The 13,898-nt window shown below is 41.1% G+C and overlaps 1 protein-coding gene across 2 annotated transcripts in view; it reads right to left on the reverse strand.

The window, feature by feature from the left end:
* tex47 (testis expressed 47) overlaps nucleotides 1-13,314 on the reverse strand; it is a 43,774-nt gene extending 30,460 nt beyond the window's left edge. The window contains exons 1-2 of one of the 2 annotated variants that reach the window (XM_069929567.1): nucleotides 12,742-13,314; nucleotides 12,585-12,657 (exon numbers count right to left, since the gene is read on the reverse strand). In XM_069929567.1, coding sequence (XP_069785668.1) covers nucleotides 12,585-12,657; nucleotides 12,742-12,864 — 196 coding nt within the window. In that variant the 5' untranslated portion in view covers nucleotides 12,865-13,314. The remainder of the gene's footprint in view (nucleotides 1-12,584; nucleotides 12,658-12,741) is intronic. The other variant, XM_069929568.1, reaches the window with a different exon arrangement.
* Nucleotides 13,315-13,898: the final 584 nt, after the last annotated feature.

A 13,898-nucleotide genomic window follows, 5' to 3' on the forward strand; every position in this document is an offset into this window, starting at 1 on the left:
TATATGGGCCAAAGTCATGGAAAGTGTTTGTTTATAATGTCCTGCCTTCATGGGAAAATAAAGGTTTGGCAAACTTTTTATTGCTCAGAACATTGAAATAAATTTTCCTCAGTCTTGTTTATTCATTTGTGGGGGGGGGGGGGGGGTTACAGCAGCCTAGAGTGTGCTTATAGAGTTGCAAATTAGCTTATGGCTCAATAGTTGTTTATTTTTACAGACACAGCAAACTGTGGATGTGGTTGTTACGTGAGGTGGCTACTGTAAATTACCTCCAATTATGCTAGATGGCAGGAATATCAGGGAGGATGTGGGAGAGGGACCAGGTTACAGAGAAATTAGTTTAGGAGGAAATGATCTGACATCTGGCATAGACTCAGAAGGTCAATGACCTCCTTTATGTCATTTTTTTTTAAATGAGGATATGTACAAATGATCAGTCTGCGTTAAATGGTTCCCTGGTTTTTTTTTGTTTCATTGCCCTTTTCGTACATCAGACACAAATTAGCAACAACCAGCAATTAAATCATAGGCATGAATCTGCAACCCATCAATCTACTGGGCATTCTGCAAGCCAATCAAAATCTTTGTGAAAGGGAGTCAGGAGGAGGGGATGAGTAGGTTATGGCAGAGGAAGAGGGTGCCAGCAAAGGCACGATATGGGTAGCAGTGATCAGGATGCATCTGAATGTGGTTAATATGTGTCCAGGTGTAAGTATCACATGACATGTACACATGGAGCAGTTCAGTCTTCAGCATGTTGGATCTCTTGCATTCAGACCTCACTCTGTCAAGTCAGTGTGCAAAAGCATTCCCACATTAAAGGAGATCACACTCCGTCATCTTCCGCTCCTCAAAATGCTACAGAGGAAGCAAGTGAGATTGTCCAAAGTGACCCTTGGATTTCTTTCTCATTGCTTCTCACAGAGACTATTTTGATACATTTTTAACATATTAATAACATTTTAAAATCAAGGAAATATCATGTGGGTTTGATACGTCTCAATCCATTGTTATCAAAAACGGATTCAGAAATGTAAGCGAACTCTAAAAGAATGGGCTGTTTGCATATAATGAAATAATTGATCTCAGCAGAGAGCAAGGTGATGAAGATATGATGTGGAAACATTAACATTTGTTTTAAAAGCAAAGCTGGGTGGCAGTGTGAAATGTGAGGAGGATTTTATGAGAATGTAGGGTGACTTCAACAGGTTGAGTGAGTTGACAGATGCAGTTTAATGTGGACAAATGTGAGGTTATCCACTTTGGTGGCAAGAGCAGATTACTATCTGAAGGGTGTGAAGTTAGGAAATAGGATGTACAAGATCTAGATGTCCTTGCTCATCAGTCACTGAAAGTAAGCCTGCAGGTACAACAGGCAGTGAAGAAAGCAAATGACATATTGGTTTTCAATAACAAGGGGAGTTGAGTATAGGACAGAGAGGTCCTTTTGCAGTTGTACGAGGCCCTGGTGAGACACACCTGGTGTATTGCGTGCAGTTTTGGGCTCCATGTTTGAGGAAGCACATTCTTGCGATTGAGAGATGCAGCCTAGGTTCACGAGGTTAATTCCCAGGATGGCAGGACAATCATTTGTTGAAAGATTGGAGCAACTGAGCTTGTATACTCTGGAATTTAGAAGGATGAGAGGTGATCTGATTGAAACATATAAGATTATTAAGGGATTGGACACGTTAGAGGCAGGAAACACATTCCCGATGTTGGGGGAGTCCAGAACCACAGGCCATTTAGAACAGAGTTGAGGAAATACTTTTTCACCCAGAGAGTGGTGGATCTGTGGAATGCTCTGCCTCAGAAGGCAGTGGAGGCCAATTCTCTGAATACTTTCAAGAAACAGTTAGATATAACTTTTAAAGGTAGTGGAGACGAGGGATATGGTAGTGGAGACGAGGGATATGGAGAGAAGGCAGGAACAGGGTATTGATTGTGGATGATCAGCAATGATCACAAAGAATGGCAGTGCTGGCTCGAAGGGCCAAATGGCCTACTTCTGTACTTATTGTTTATTGAGTGATGAAAAGAAATTCTAGAGCCTGACAACTGTTGGAAAAAATTCTGTAATTGGACCTAAATTTACCTAACCTTAAGACTTCTGTACCTTCTGCCTGAAGGTAGCTGCGAGAAGAGTGTGTGGCAGGACGATAATGATCTTTTATGTTGGCTGCCTTCTTCAGGCAACACCTCACATATATGTCTTCAATGATTGGGAAGTTGTTGCATGCGATAGTACTGGCTAGGTTTGCCTCGTTCTGTGGCCTTCTACATTCCTGGCCATTTAAATTTCCAAATCGGGCCATGACGTAACCACTCAGTAGGCTTTCCACAGTATGCCTGCATAAGTTCGATAAGGTGACATGCTGAATCTCCTTAGAAAGTGGAGGTGCTGGTTTGCTTTCTTCAGTCACCTCAATATCCTAGCACCATGAGGAGTCCTCAAGGAATCCTTGAGCATATGCTTGAATTTGTTTCTTGGGACTAGCTTCCAATCTCCTCACATGTCAGTGGTCAGAACTGAGTGTCTGCTTCAGGAGTCTGATGTTAACTTGCTTGGTTAACACACTATAATTTCCGGACAATATCCTTGGAGATGTATTCTGTACATTCTCTAGCCGCCTTCATAGTGGTTTCTTCCAGTTTGCTTTCTGAGTGAACGTTATAAGAAACATCGTATCAATTCTCTTTTGTAGATGCTCTAATCTGCAGGGTTGAAAAATCACTCTGCTTCCAGCAGAAGTCGTCTCTTATATGGAAGCTCAGAAGATGTGGCAAGAAACTGAAGGATCTGGAATGGCAGCTAACCATTGGGGTGGGGGGGAGTCTTGTTTTCTTTTAAATTTCTTGACCTTGGAACAACCCTTAACGATAACCTCCAAAAATGTACAGCATTTGTAACTTAATTAGTGTGTTTGCTGGACACGGGCTTGTGGGCCAGAATGGCCCGTTATCATGCTGTAACTCTAAATGTTTAAAAAAAAAAGTAACACAGTTAACTGTGCAGTGAGAGTGGGAAATGAAAGATGGAGTTGTTTCCATTGGCAGTGGATGAGAAATATGCCTTGAAGTTACAAGGATCTGCTTTTTCCTTCATCATCTTCCATTAATGTATGTTCATTGTTGAAGATGCAGGTTCTTTTCTTCTGGAATTATCAGCATGGCTTCAAAGTTACACCCACATTGAGGCATCTGAAGTTTAGAAAACAATTGACGAGAGAGAACACAGGGGCCACTGAAAGGCCCAGGCCCAAAATGTTGATTACCCTTAACTTCCTATGGATGCTGCGTGACCTGCTGAGTTTCTCCACTACATTTGTGTGTTGCACAATGCCCTGAACACTTGTTTAAACATTGTGAGAAATTGCATTGGTATTTTGTGAATGCTGTGCTAAATTCAGACATTGTTTGCCTGTCTCTTCCAGACAATGTAAACTCCCTTTTATCTATTGTCAAAATAAAATAACTCATGTCACTCACCAGTGGAATTGTTTCAGGATTTTCAACCCAAAATGCTGACTATTCCTTTACTTCCACAAAGGCTGCTCAACCCACTGAATTTTTCCAGTGGTTTATTTATTTTTTTCTAGATTCACAGATGGCCTAGTAGTCAACGCAACACCAGCAATCGGGACTGGACCGGGGTTGAAATCCTGCACTGTCTCTAAGGAGTTTAAACGTTCTCCCCATATCTTCGTGGGTTTTCTCCAGGGGCTACGGTTTCCTCCCACCGATCAAAAAAACGTACCGTGGGTGTAGGCTAATGAGGTGTAAATTGGGCTGAGTTACAGTCCCACTACAGAAGCAAAAACTAGGGTGAAAGTTCGATGGAAGGCTTATTGCATGTCTTTAGGATGGGCCTTAGACCAAAATCCCTGCTTTCCCTCTCAGGTGGGCATGAGTATATTTTGATGGGGAACTTCTCCTGCTCTTCTGCCCAATATTTATTACTCAATGAAGATTAGTGGGGACAAATTATCTGGTCATCATCCCATTGTTGTGTCTGGCACTTTGCAGTGTCCAAATTAATCCTGCATTTCTTAAATCATAATGAACATTGGACTCAAAATACCCAGATGGCTGTGGAATATATAAGGACCATGAAGATGACAAATAAATGCAAGTTTTTTTTTTCTTCCTTCACAATTTTTGGAAAGTCCGTTTGAATCAATATCAGAATATTTTCCCCTCGTCTCTCCTACAATTCTAAAAGCTGCCATGCTTTGCACTTGATTTCTGAATCGCACAGATGCATAACTATGTAAAGCATGAGCAGCCAAGGACAAATTTCGATCACAAAACATTTTATTGAACTGCCTTTAGTTGGTAGTATCTTAGAAGATTCTGTGGAAAAAATAATAATTACACTCATTTCTGGAATGGTACGTGTTGTAAATGTTTCTATCTTTTACTCCCTGCCAATCTCCTTTCTCTCGTTTATATAGTGGTAAAGTCCTTTCTCCTACCTGATCCTTAACCATGACTATGTAATTCTAGCAGATTGGTAATAGAGGGCCAATTTCATTTGAACCCCTTCATTCTGTGAACTTCTCCCAAGCAAAGCTTACATAATGTCAACTATCCCTTGGTATACACTCAAACTGATGGATGCTGAGGGTTTTATGCGAGTTTCCTCTAATCAACTCCTCAGCAATTGAATATTACAGTAAAGGTATTTACTTTCTGTTCGACAAAATCTAATATTGAGACAGGCGACTCCGAGAAAGGTTTTCTGTTTATTGTAGTTTGTAATATAATGCTCCTAATGATGTAATGTGATCTTCAAATCCCAGTAAGCTGTGTCATTTCTATATTCCAAAGTGGTATTGTCTACAACTCATTCGAGATTAGATCTTAATTCGACAAATTTGGCTACGGTTTATAAAAAGAAGAATGCTGGACACATCAGAAATCTAAATTGGAATTTAAAAAATAGACCATGTCAAGATTAGCGATGGCAGAATTCTCCAAACAAGTTCTCCTCGCAGGCTTTTTAATTTTCCTGATGGCAACTTGCAGACTCATCAAATGGGGAGTACAAGCCACATTGGAATATTTGCTCCAAGATAACAGATATAATTGGGTCATTCTGATGTTATTGCAGGACTGGAACTGCTGGTGTTTGTATATCTCCAGGGATTCTCACTGTATTTTCAACAGTACATACCATAATTCCCCCTTGTTCACAAATATTCTCAAATGCCCCACTGTTTTAAAAAAAAAACTTGAGACATTATTAGCAACCACAAGGAAGCAAGCCCAAAATTGAATTAAACCTATCAGAAATGTGTAACTCTTTTGCCAACCTTTACGCCGCACAAATGCTTTGTTTCTCAAATTTGTTTTCTTTCTTGAACCAAGTGAATTGCAATTTATTCTCATTAATATAAAACACAGGAAATCCAAGCATTCTTTCTCTTTGATACCTGAATTGGAACGCTTTCTAACATTCCTTTGTTCTCTTCAGATGTTGATGATCTCTTCTGTTTGAAAGAGTTCATTGTCAGGGAGTGATCGGGGTCATTTTCTGGTTAAAAGTGCTGTCATTCTAACTTACGTTGGAAAAGACATAAAAATAAATTCCTTATCTGATTCTATTGTTATTAAAGAATAGAGTTAACCAAATGTCATGGACATGGAACATTAAATTTCTTCATCCAGATCTACTGAGCAGATCAGAGATGGTTCCTTTCATAGCAAATTTCCAACATCTGCAATTCTTTTCTCTTTGGTGGGGGTGGGGGGTGGGGGATAAGAATTTGTTTAGTGGATTGATGTGAATGGAGTTACTCCTTTTGGCCTTGTTTTGATCTTGGTTTTGTCATCAAATAATGTGGAAGATAGAAAATGTCTAGGAAAAAACTCAAGGGAGTTGTTAACTTGGCAAGCAACATCACGGCACTAATCTTCACTCCATCAAGGATGTCTACAGAGGTGGTGTCTTAAGAATCCAGCCTCTATCATGAAGGGCCTCTACCAACCAGGCCATGCCCACTTACTCTGCTACCATCAGGAAAAGGGAGCCTGAAGACGAACATCCAGCGACACAAGGACAGCTTCTTCCCCTCTGCCATCGGATTTCTGATGGTCCATGAACCACAGACACTACCTCACTTTCTCCTATTTTCTTCCACTATTTAATTATTTTTGAAATGTAATTTACAGCAATATTTCCACTGTAATGCTGCCACAAAACAATGAATTTCGTGATGTGTTCGTGACAATAAATTTTGATTCTGAATAACTATTTCTCTGTTTAAAGATGGGATAACAAATAATAATTAGAATAATGTTAACTTCTTTTCTAATTCACTTTAAGAACAAATAATCCAAATGCTACAATTGATTTTTAATGATTCACAAAGTAAATGAAAGACAAATTTAAGAAAAAATATCAACCATCTTTTGTCATTACAAAATAACTTAAGAGCAGTTTTAAAAATAAAATGGTAGATATTGTTTAGGGTGTGTAAGTTTAGTGTTTAGGAATGAAACATTTCCCTCTCCTTACCGTTGGTGTCAGCAACAAACATTCCGCCTGAGATTTTCCTCAAATGAAATGTAGATAAATGTAGACTGTTCCCTCCAACTTAATTTCAGTGAATTTTTTTTGCATCTCCATTTTTTTTAGCAATAAAACATGTTAACAGGCCCTTCTGGTCCATGGGCTGGTTGTTTCGTGCTCCAATTCTGCACTCATAAGAGCACAACTGAGTTCTCTCCGACTTGGCGCATTGAAGGTTCTTATAGCTGTAACAGAGCATGTTACCCTCATTTTGGGAAGAGGATGATGTGTGTGGGGACATGTAATTAACTGTTTGTGTTTGAGTGAGTGAATGAGAGAGAGAGGTGGGTTCATTGGTTCAGGAATCACCCTGACATATCTGGTAAGTAATTTATTTTCAGCTTTCCTCCATGGTGTATGGTTCTCACTTTTAACCAACCCTAACCAAAATCCTTCTGTGGGCTTCCCCAATTATTATACTGGCACATGGAGCATCCCTCCAGGCCTGCACTTCTGTTTTTTTTTAGGACTGAGATGAGGAAAGATTTCTTCTCTCAGAGAGTGGTGGATCTGTGGAATTCTTTGCCACAGGAAGTAGTTGAGGCCTGTTCCTTGTCAATATTTAAGAGTAAGTTAGATTTGGCCCTTGTGGCTAAGGGGATCAAGGGGTATGGGGAGAAGGCAGGAACCGGGTACTGATCAGCCATGATCATATTGAATGGCGGTGTAAGCTTGAAGGGTCAAATGGCCTCCTCCTGCACCTATACCCCTGCACTTCTGTTTCATGCTGACTGAAACCCTTCCCTCTCCCCTCCAGTCTCTACTACTCACTGACACCAAGGCTTCAGTATTATCATATCGCCTGCACGACCCCCTTTCAGGATCCTCTGAGACTGATGAAAAGCAAAATACCAGCAGCAAAACTGAATTGGTTGACGTTCCACCCTCTTTTACCATAAATCTTCAGATGTAAAATATCCAATTGTCATTTCAAACTCATTTCACAACTTTATTTTGTGTGTGTGGGCAAGGCAATGCAACTGAAACCAACAGGTTAGGGTCTAAATTGTATTACTTTCTGATACACTGTATGTAAAGTCTTCACCCTGCTTGATGTCTTAACTGTGGCTGCATTTCACAGATCCCTAACAAGTAGCACTGTCCAAAATGTTATCCAAAAAAAAAACAACTGCAAATGCCACATCAGAAGAGGGGCAACTGACATTCAGGAAGCTGGTAAATGTGTAGGAGCGGCTTTTTTCAACGTCAGCAACAAACACAACTGACCACAAAATTGTGGTCAAATGTTTGTCCTAAATTAATTTCCAGATAAAGCACAGATAAAGAAATAGATGAATAAATGAAGAATTAAGTGTTCAAGCAGGACTAAAGCAAATTAAAGTTGTCTGTAATTTCTGCTGCAGCGTAAGAAAGAATGATAAATTGCATAAATTTGCAATAAGCCGATTTACAATCCAGTAATTATTTTTTGAAGTGTAATTACAGATATTGTGCAGCAAGTGCTATGATATGTTGAAGCCATTTCCCAGCAACCATGAATGTTCTGCTTGGTGGTAATTATGGGTTGAATATATTGTCAATTCCTCATCAGAATATCCTCACAAAGAAGGAAAGATTTTGTATTTATATCAAGCCCTTGATGTCCCAAAATATTTTGCAGCAAATTAAGTATTTTTGTGGATGTAACTACTGTTAAAATATGAAAGAAAACAGCCAAACTACTCAGAAATAAATCCCACCATTAGAAATACAACAATGACCAGATGAACAATTTTCTTGGGTACTAAATACTGGTTGAGACTCTGAAGAAACTTCACTGGACTTCTCCCAAGTATTATCATAGACCATTATGTTCAACCAGAATCAGTGGTTCTCAACCTTTTTCTTTCCACTCACATACCACTTTAAGTAATCCTATGCCGTTGTGATTAGTAAAGGATTGATTAAAATGGTATGTGAGTGGGGAGGGAAGGTTGAGAATTGCTGCTCTAGACTCAAATGTTACTGAAATATTTTGCTTGAGAAAAATTGTCATTGGCCCATTTCCTTTGGCGTTATGAAACAGTGCACATAACGAGTCAATTAAGTACGATTTATACGGTGGTTTTCCATCTTTTTCTTCCCACCCATATAGCACCTTAGGCGATCCCTTACTAATCACAGAGCACCTACGGCAAAGGGAATACTTAGTGGTATGTCATTGGAAAGAAAAAGGTCGAGAACCACTGAACTAGATAGAGCAATCTGATCTAAAAGTGGAGACCCCTGAGAGTGCAAGTCTCCCTTCGTGCTACCTAAAGTAGTCCTTCAACTTATTTGGATAGAACTGAAGAGATAGGCTAAGAAACAAATTTGACATATCATTTGAAAGATAGCGTATTTCAAGAGTTCAGTTCCTGTTTACTATTCCAACACTTTGAATTACCAATCTAAACATTTTTTCTCAGTAACTATACCATTTTTGAATATAACTAAGGTTGCTGTAATTTGGAGACGATCGCTTGACCATTACAACTGCTGTAGACCTCAAAATATAATCTGCGAGAGGAACTCATCAGGTCAAGCAGTATCAGTTGGTGGTGAGGGTGGGGGGGAGGGTGGGGGGGAGGGTGGGGGTGGGGGTGGGGGGGTTGGTAAGAGTAAATGTTAACCTTTCGGAGAAACCCTTCATCAACACGGATGAGGAAGAGGGGAAGTAGTGAATAGAAGGTTGGGTGGGAAGGGTAAGACGGAGGTCAGTAAAGGATTGGTGAAGCAAGGAATGGTGAATGATAATGGCAGATGGGGTCGGTGAGAAGGTTTGGGGTGGAATTGGGGGATAAAGGCATATGATTGATAGGTTGTGTGTGTGTAAAAGAGAGAGCGAGAGGAAGAAAAGGGGTATGTGGAGCAAGATGAGGAGCCAGGGGACAATAAAGGTGCAGAAGCTAGAGTCTAATAAATTGAAACAAAGGCTAACATTTCTAGAATCTGATGTGGAGAAGATGAGAATGGTGGCTAGATGGGAACAGATGGAATCAGAAGGGAGGAGAGGAGATCTGGTGGATCAAATGCCTGGGTTGAGGTGAATGGAACCAGGAGGAGATCCTTCAATTTGAAAATGGCTCACTCAATATATTCTCCCAAAGCATCAACTCCTGAAAAATATAGCTCCTATATAATGGTTGTTCAAGTTAACTGTTGCATTACAATTTCCACTGTTTCTACCAGGAACATTAGTGTTCAGTGTGGGGAAAACCTCTGGCTTAAAGATGGATTTTATTTTTCATTATTTGACTAATTCGTCCAGCTTGCTAGAGCAATGAAAAATAAAGTTAAGTGTCTGTAGTTAAGTAAAGGCCAGACTGGATCAGGGAGGCAGATTTCTTTCTCCACAGGGAATAGAGAACACAATTGGGTTTTAGACAATTTGGTAAGTGTATGATCAGCATTTTTAATTCCAGATGTTCTTTAATAAACTGACTTCAGTTCCCTGCTCTTGTGGATAATCAAATCAGAGAATGATCACAGCAAACCATTTGATCTGCCAAACCTATATCAGCTATAATGTAAGGGTAATCTTACTGGATCTACTCCCTGAACATCACCCAGTGTATTAAAAATGTCTTTGTTTATGTCACTTTTGATTGAATTGGATTGGATTTCAGATTTATTGTCAGAGTACATACATGTCATCACATACAACCTTGAGATTCTTTTTTTCTTGTGGGCCAGGCGGAAGGACCACTTATTGGTAGTGCAAAGGAAATGGACTCAACATACACATGTAAACAAGCTGTGCAATACAGAGAGAAAAAAATCAATGAAATGCAAAAGTAAGAGTCCTTAAATGAGTACCTGATTGAGTTTATTGTTGAGGTGCTTGATATTGGAGGGGTAGCAGCTGTTCCTGAACCTGGTGGTGTGAGTCATGTGATACCTAGACCTCCTTTCATCATGGTAGCAATAAGAATACAGCATGTGCTGCGTGATGTGGATCCTTGATGATTGCTGCTGCTCTCCTATGGCAGTGTTTCCTGTAGATGTTCTCAAAGGTGGGGAGAGCTTTGCCTGTGATGTTGTGGGCTATGTCTACTCCCTTTTGCAGGGTTTTATCCTCAGGGGTGTCAGTGTCCCCATACTAAGCCATGATGCAATGGGTCAGCACACTTTCCACCACACATGCATAGAAATCTGCCAGGGTTTCTGGACATACCAAACCACCACATACTCCTGAGGAAGAAGAGGCACTGATGTGTTTTCTTCATGACGCTATTTGTGTGATGGTTTCAGTAAAGATCCTCCAAGATAGTGACACCCAAGAACTTAAATTTGCTCACGCCCTCCAACAATGATCACTGGATTCTACACCTCTGGGTTTTCCCTTCCTGAAATCAATAAGCAGCTCCTTGGTCTTGGTGACATGGAGTGCAAGGTTGTTGTTGGCGAACCATTCAGCCAAGTTTTCACTCTCACACCTTTATGCTGAGTCATTGGCGCTTTACCATACAACCCACTATCGTGGTATTGTCAGCGAATTTATAGATGGTGTCGCGGTCATACCAAACCACAAAGTCATAGGTTTAACAGGATTCTTTTGCCAATCACATCAACTTATGTCCCATTCTTTATTCCAAGAAGTAATACTTCACTTTTTCTCAGCATTATATTTCATCTGCTAGCCATTCCATCGGCCTCCTTAATGGATTGAAGGACTTGCATATAAAGAAAAGTTGGATAGACTACGCTTGTATTCTCTGGAATTTAGAAGATTGAGGGGGAATCTTATAGAAACATATAAAATTCTTAAGGGTTTAGACAGACTAGATGCTGGAAGGTTGTTTCCAATGCTGGGAAAAAACAGATCTAGGGGGTCACAGTTTTAGGATAAGGGGGAAGTTTTTTTAGGACTGAGATGAGGAAAGATTTCTTCTCAGAGAGTGGTGGATCTGTGGAATTCTTTGCAACAGGAAGTAGTTGAGGCCTGTTCCTTGTCAATATTTAAGAGTAAGTTAGATTTGGCCCTTGTGGCTAAGGGGATCAAGGGGTATGGGGAGAAGGCAGGAACCAGGTACTGATCAGCCATGATCATATTGAATGGCGGTGTAAGCTTGAAGGGTCAAATGGCCTCCTCTGCACCTATTTTTCTATGTTCAGCAATATTGATTGTTCATCAATATTTAGGAACTACTGGACTATAACCTGTTTTGTTTGAATAAGTGCTGTGCATCTGATGTTGCAACTGTTGTCATCAACTAAATAAAGTGTTCTTTATTCGGACCCAGAAGCAGTGTACAAGCTACCATCATACAGCCAATTGAGTCCGTGTTCTCTTTGATGGTGATATTTGATTAAATATTATACACTAGACTGTCCTTGTAAAGGAAACGCAGTAGGAGGATAATCCAATCACAATCAGCCAATGGCAGTAGGCTTTAATTATGTACTTAAATATTTATAAAATAATTACTTCCTTGGATGAATAATGTGAATCCCTTTGTATTTCGACATCTGATCATCGGCTTCACTTGTTCATTATTCAACCTATGTTCTTTAATGACACAACAAAAATCATTCTATCTAAAGAATTTGAACTTTTCAAAAAAAAATACTGCTACTTTGTATCATTTTTAAGGACAGAAATATTATAGTTTACTTTTGGAGGACGCTGGACTTTTTCTTTTGCTTTCAAAACCAGAAAATGCTCCGAGACCCAACAGATCAGGCACTCATGGACAGAGAAAGGTTTTTATTGCTTCCACAGATGCGGACGGACCCACGTTTTGATCCTGTATTTGCCTTGCATTTCCTTGCAGGGGTTGATGTATTTTTGTTTTATTCACAAGTGTCTGGTGCTCCAGTTGAGAGACTTGATCAATCAGAATCAGTCTCAGAATTTATTGCCATGAACATTGTTGTGAGGCGGCATCCCAGTAAAAAACATGCACATGGACCACATTACAAAATGCATAAAAAGAAAAAACAGAAGGAGCAAGTAATGGTTCGGTCATTAACAAACCACTTCTTACCTGCAATCAAGCTTCTTTCTTTTGAACAAAATGACTCTTACCTCCCAGTTCTCTTGTATCCACCAGGTCGGGGGAGATTTTAGACACCAGGACTAATCTGTGGAGAAGTGATCTCTAAAGAGCAGGAGAAACACCATATTAGTGCAGTCATCGAGCCAAGGGTCCCCTTCAGAAACCACACCAATCAAGTCCACCAACCGATTCCTCTTTCGTGTTTGAAATCGCGCTCCTCTCCAGGTGGCGATGAAGTCCACTCGCCCCATCGTGCCTTGGCAATCCCTTGGAGCGCCCTTTACCGCCCGCTTCTCTTGTTGAAGGCATTTCCAGTCGTTCTGCTCAAATGAAAGGCGAGCTGGCCAGCCTCGGGGGAAAGTGGCTGAAGCCCATCCCAGCATCGAGAGGCTCCGCTTATCTCGCCCCGTCTCTCCGCGGCTGTTTGCAAACGGCGCCCGTGTCCAGGCAGCCTGGGGCTGGCTCTCCACCCCCTCCCACCTTTCTTTCATTCATTCATTCACCTGTCAGCATTGTTTTCTTTCTTGCTTTTGTTCATCTGGATTTCCTTTAGCGCGAAAGGCGGTTGCTCGGGGAACAGATTAACCTTGTGTTGATCCCGTACTCGGGCTCAAGCCTTTTTAACTCTCTCGGTGGCCCTTCGCTTGGATGCACTGGGGCTCTAACTTCTGCAAAGTGTCGTTAAGGACTCTTGGCAATATCCCCATGGAATCCAGAGTCTGCGCTTCATGTGCCCAGTCCGTCCAGACTCATTGCATTGTAAACCCCAGCTCTGTTCCCATCGTCCGATGAGGTGCGCGGTGCAAAGGGCAGCCTGTGTTTTCGTGTGGGTTTGCAGCTTTGATGTCTTGTGCTTTAGACTTTCTGGAGTTTAGATGCAATGGGGTTTATTCTAAATAACAACGTTGCCCTTCTTTACCTGCCACTTTGCGCCGAATGGGTACTGGTCAATAAATGCCTTCTCGTTCTGTTTTGACTCGTCTCTGGATTTGCAACCTTTGCAGGGAGTCGCGCTCCCACCTTCACCCTTCCCGTTAAAATATGCAAGTCCCTGGGGCGGCTCGTTCGCCTGTGTCATGGCTCGGCGCCGTTCGGCCGGTCCCTCCTCTACTAGGTGAGAACTTCACCGTCGCCCCCACGAGGATTCATGCATTGAACCTCATTTCAAGGTTGACACAAATGCAGCACCGGGCCCGGTTTGAGTGTTTAGTCCACGGGAGCATTTGCGTTTTGTAAATATCACGAGTGGCCAGTGGATTCCGTCAAATTCCACCGGTTCGCCCCGAAAAAGATTAATGAAGGCACTAAATGGTGTTCCTCTCTGCAGAGTGTTTCATGCAATC

Source organism: Narcine bancroftii, chromosome 3, assembly GCF_036971445.1.
Source record: "Narcine bancroftii isolate sNarBan1 chromosome 3, sNarBan1.hap1, whole genome shotgun sequence".
In the NCBI taxonomy this organism is placed as follows: Eukaryota; Metazoa; Chordata; class Chondrichthyes; order Torpediniformes; family Narcinidae; genus Narcine; species Narcine bancroftii.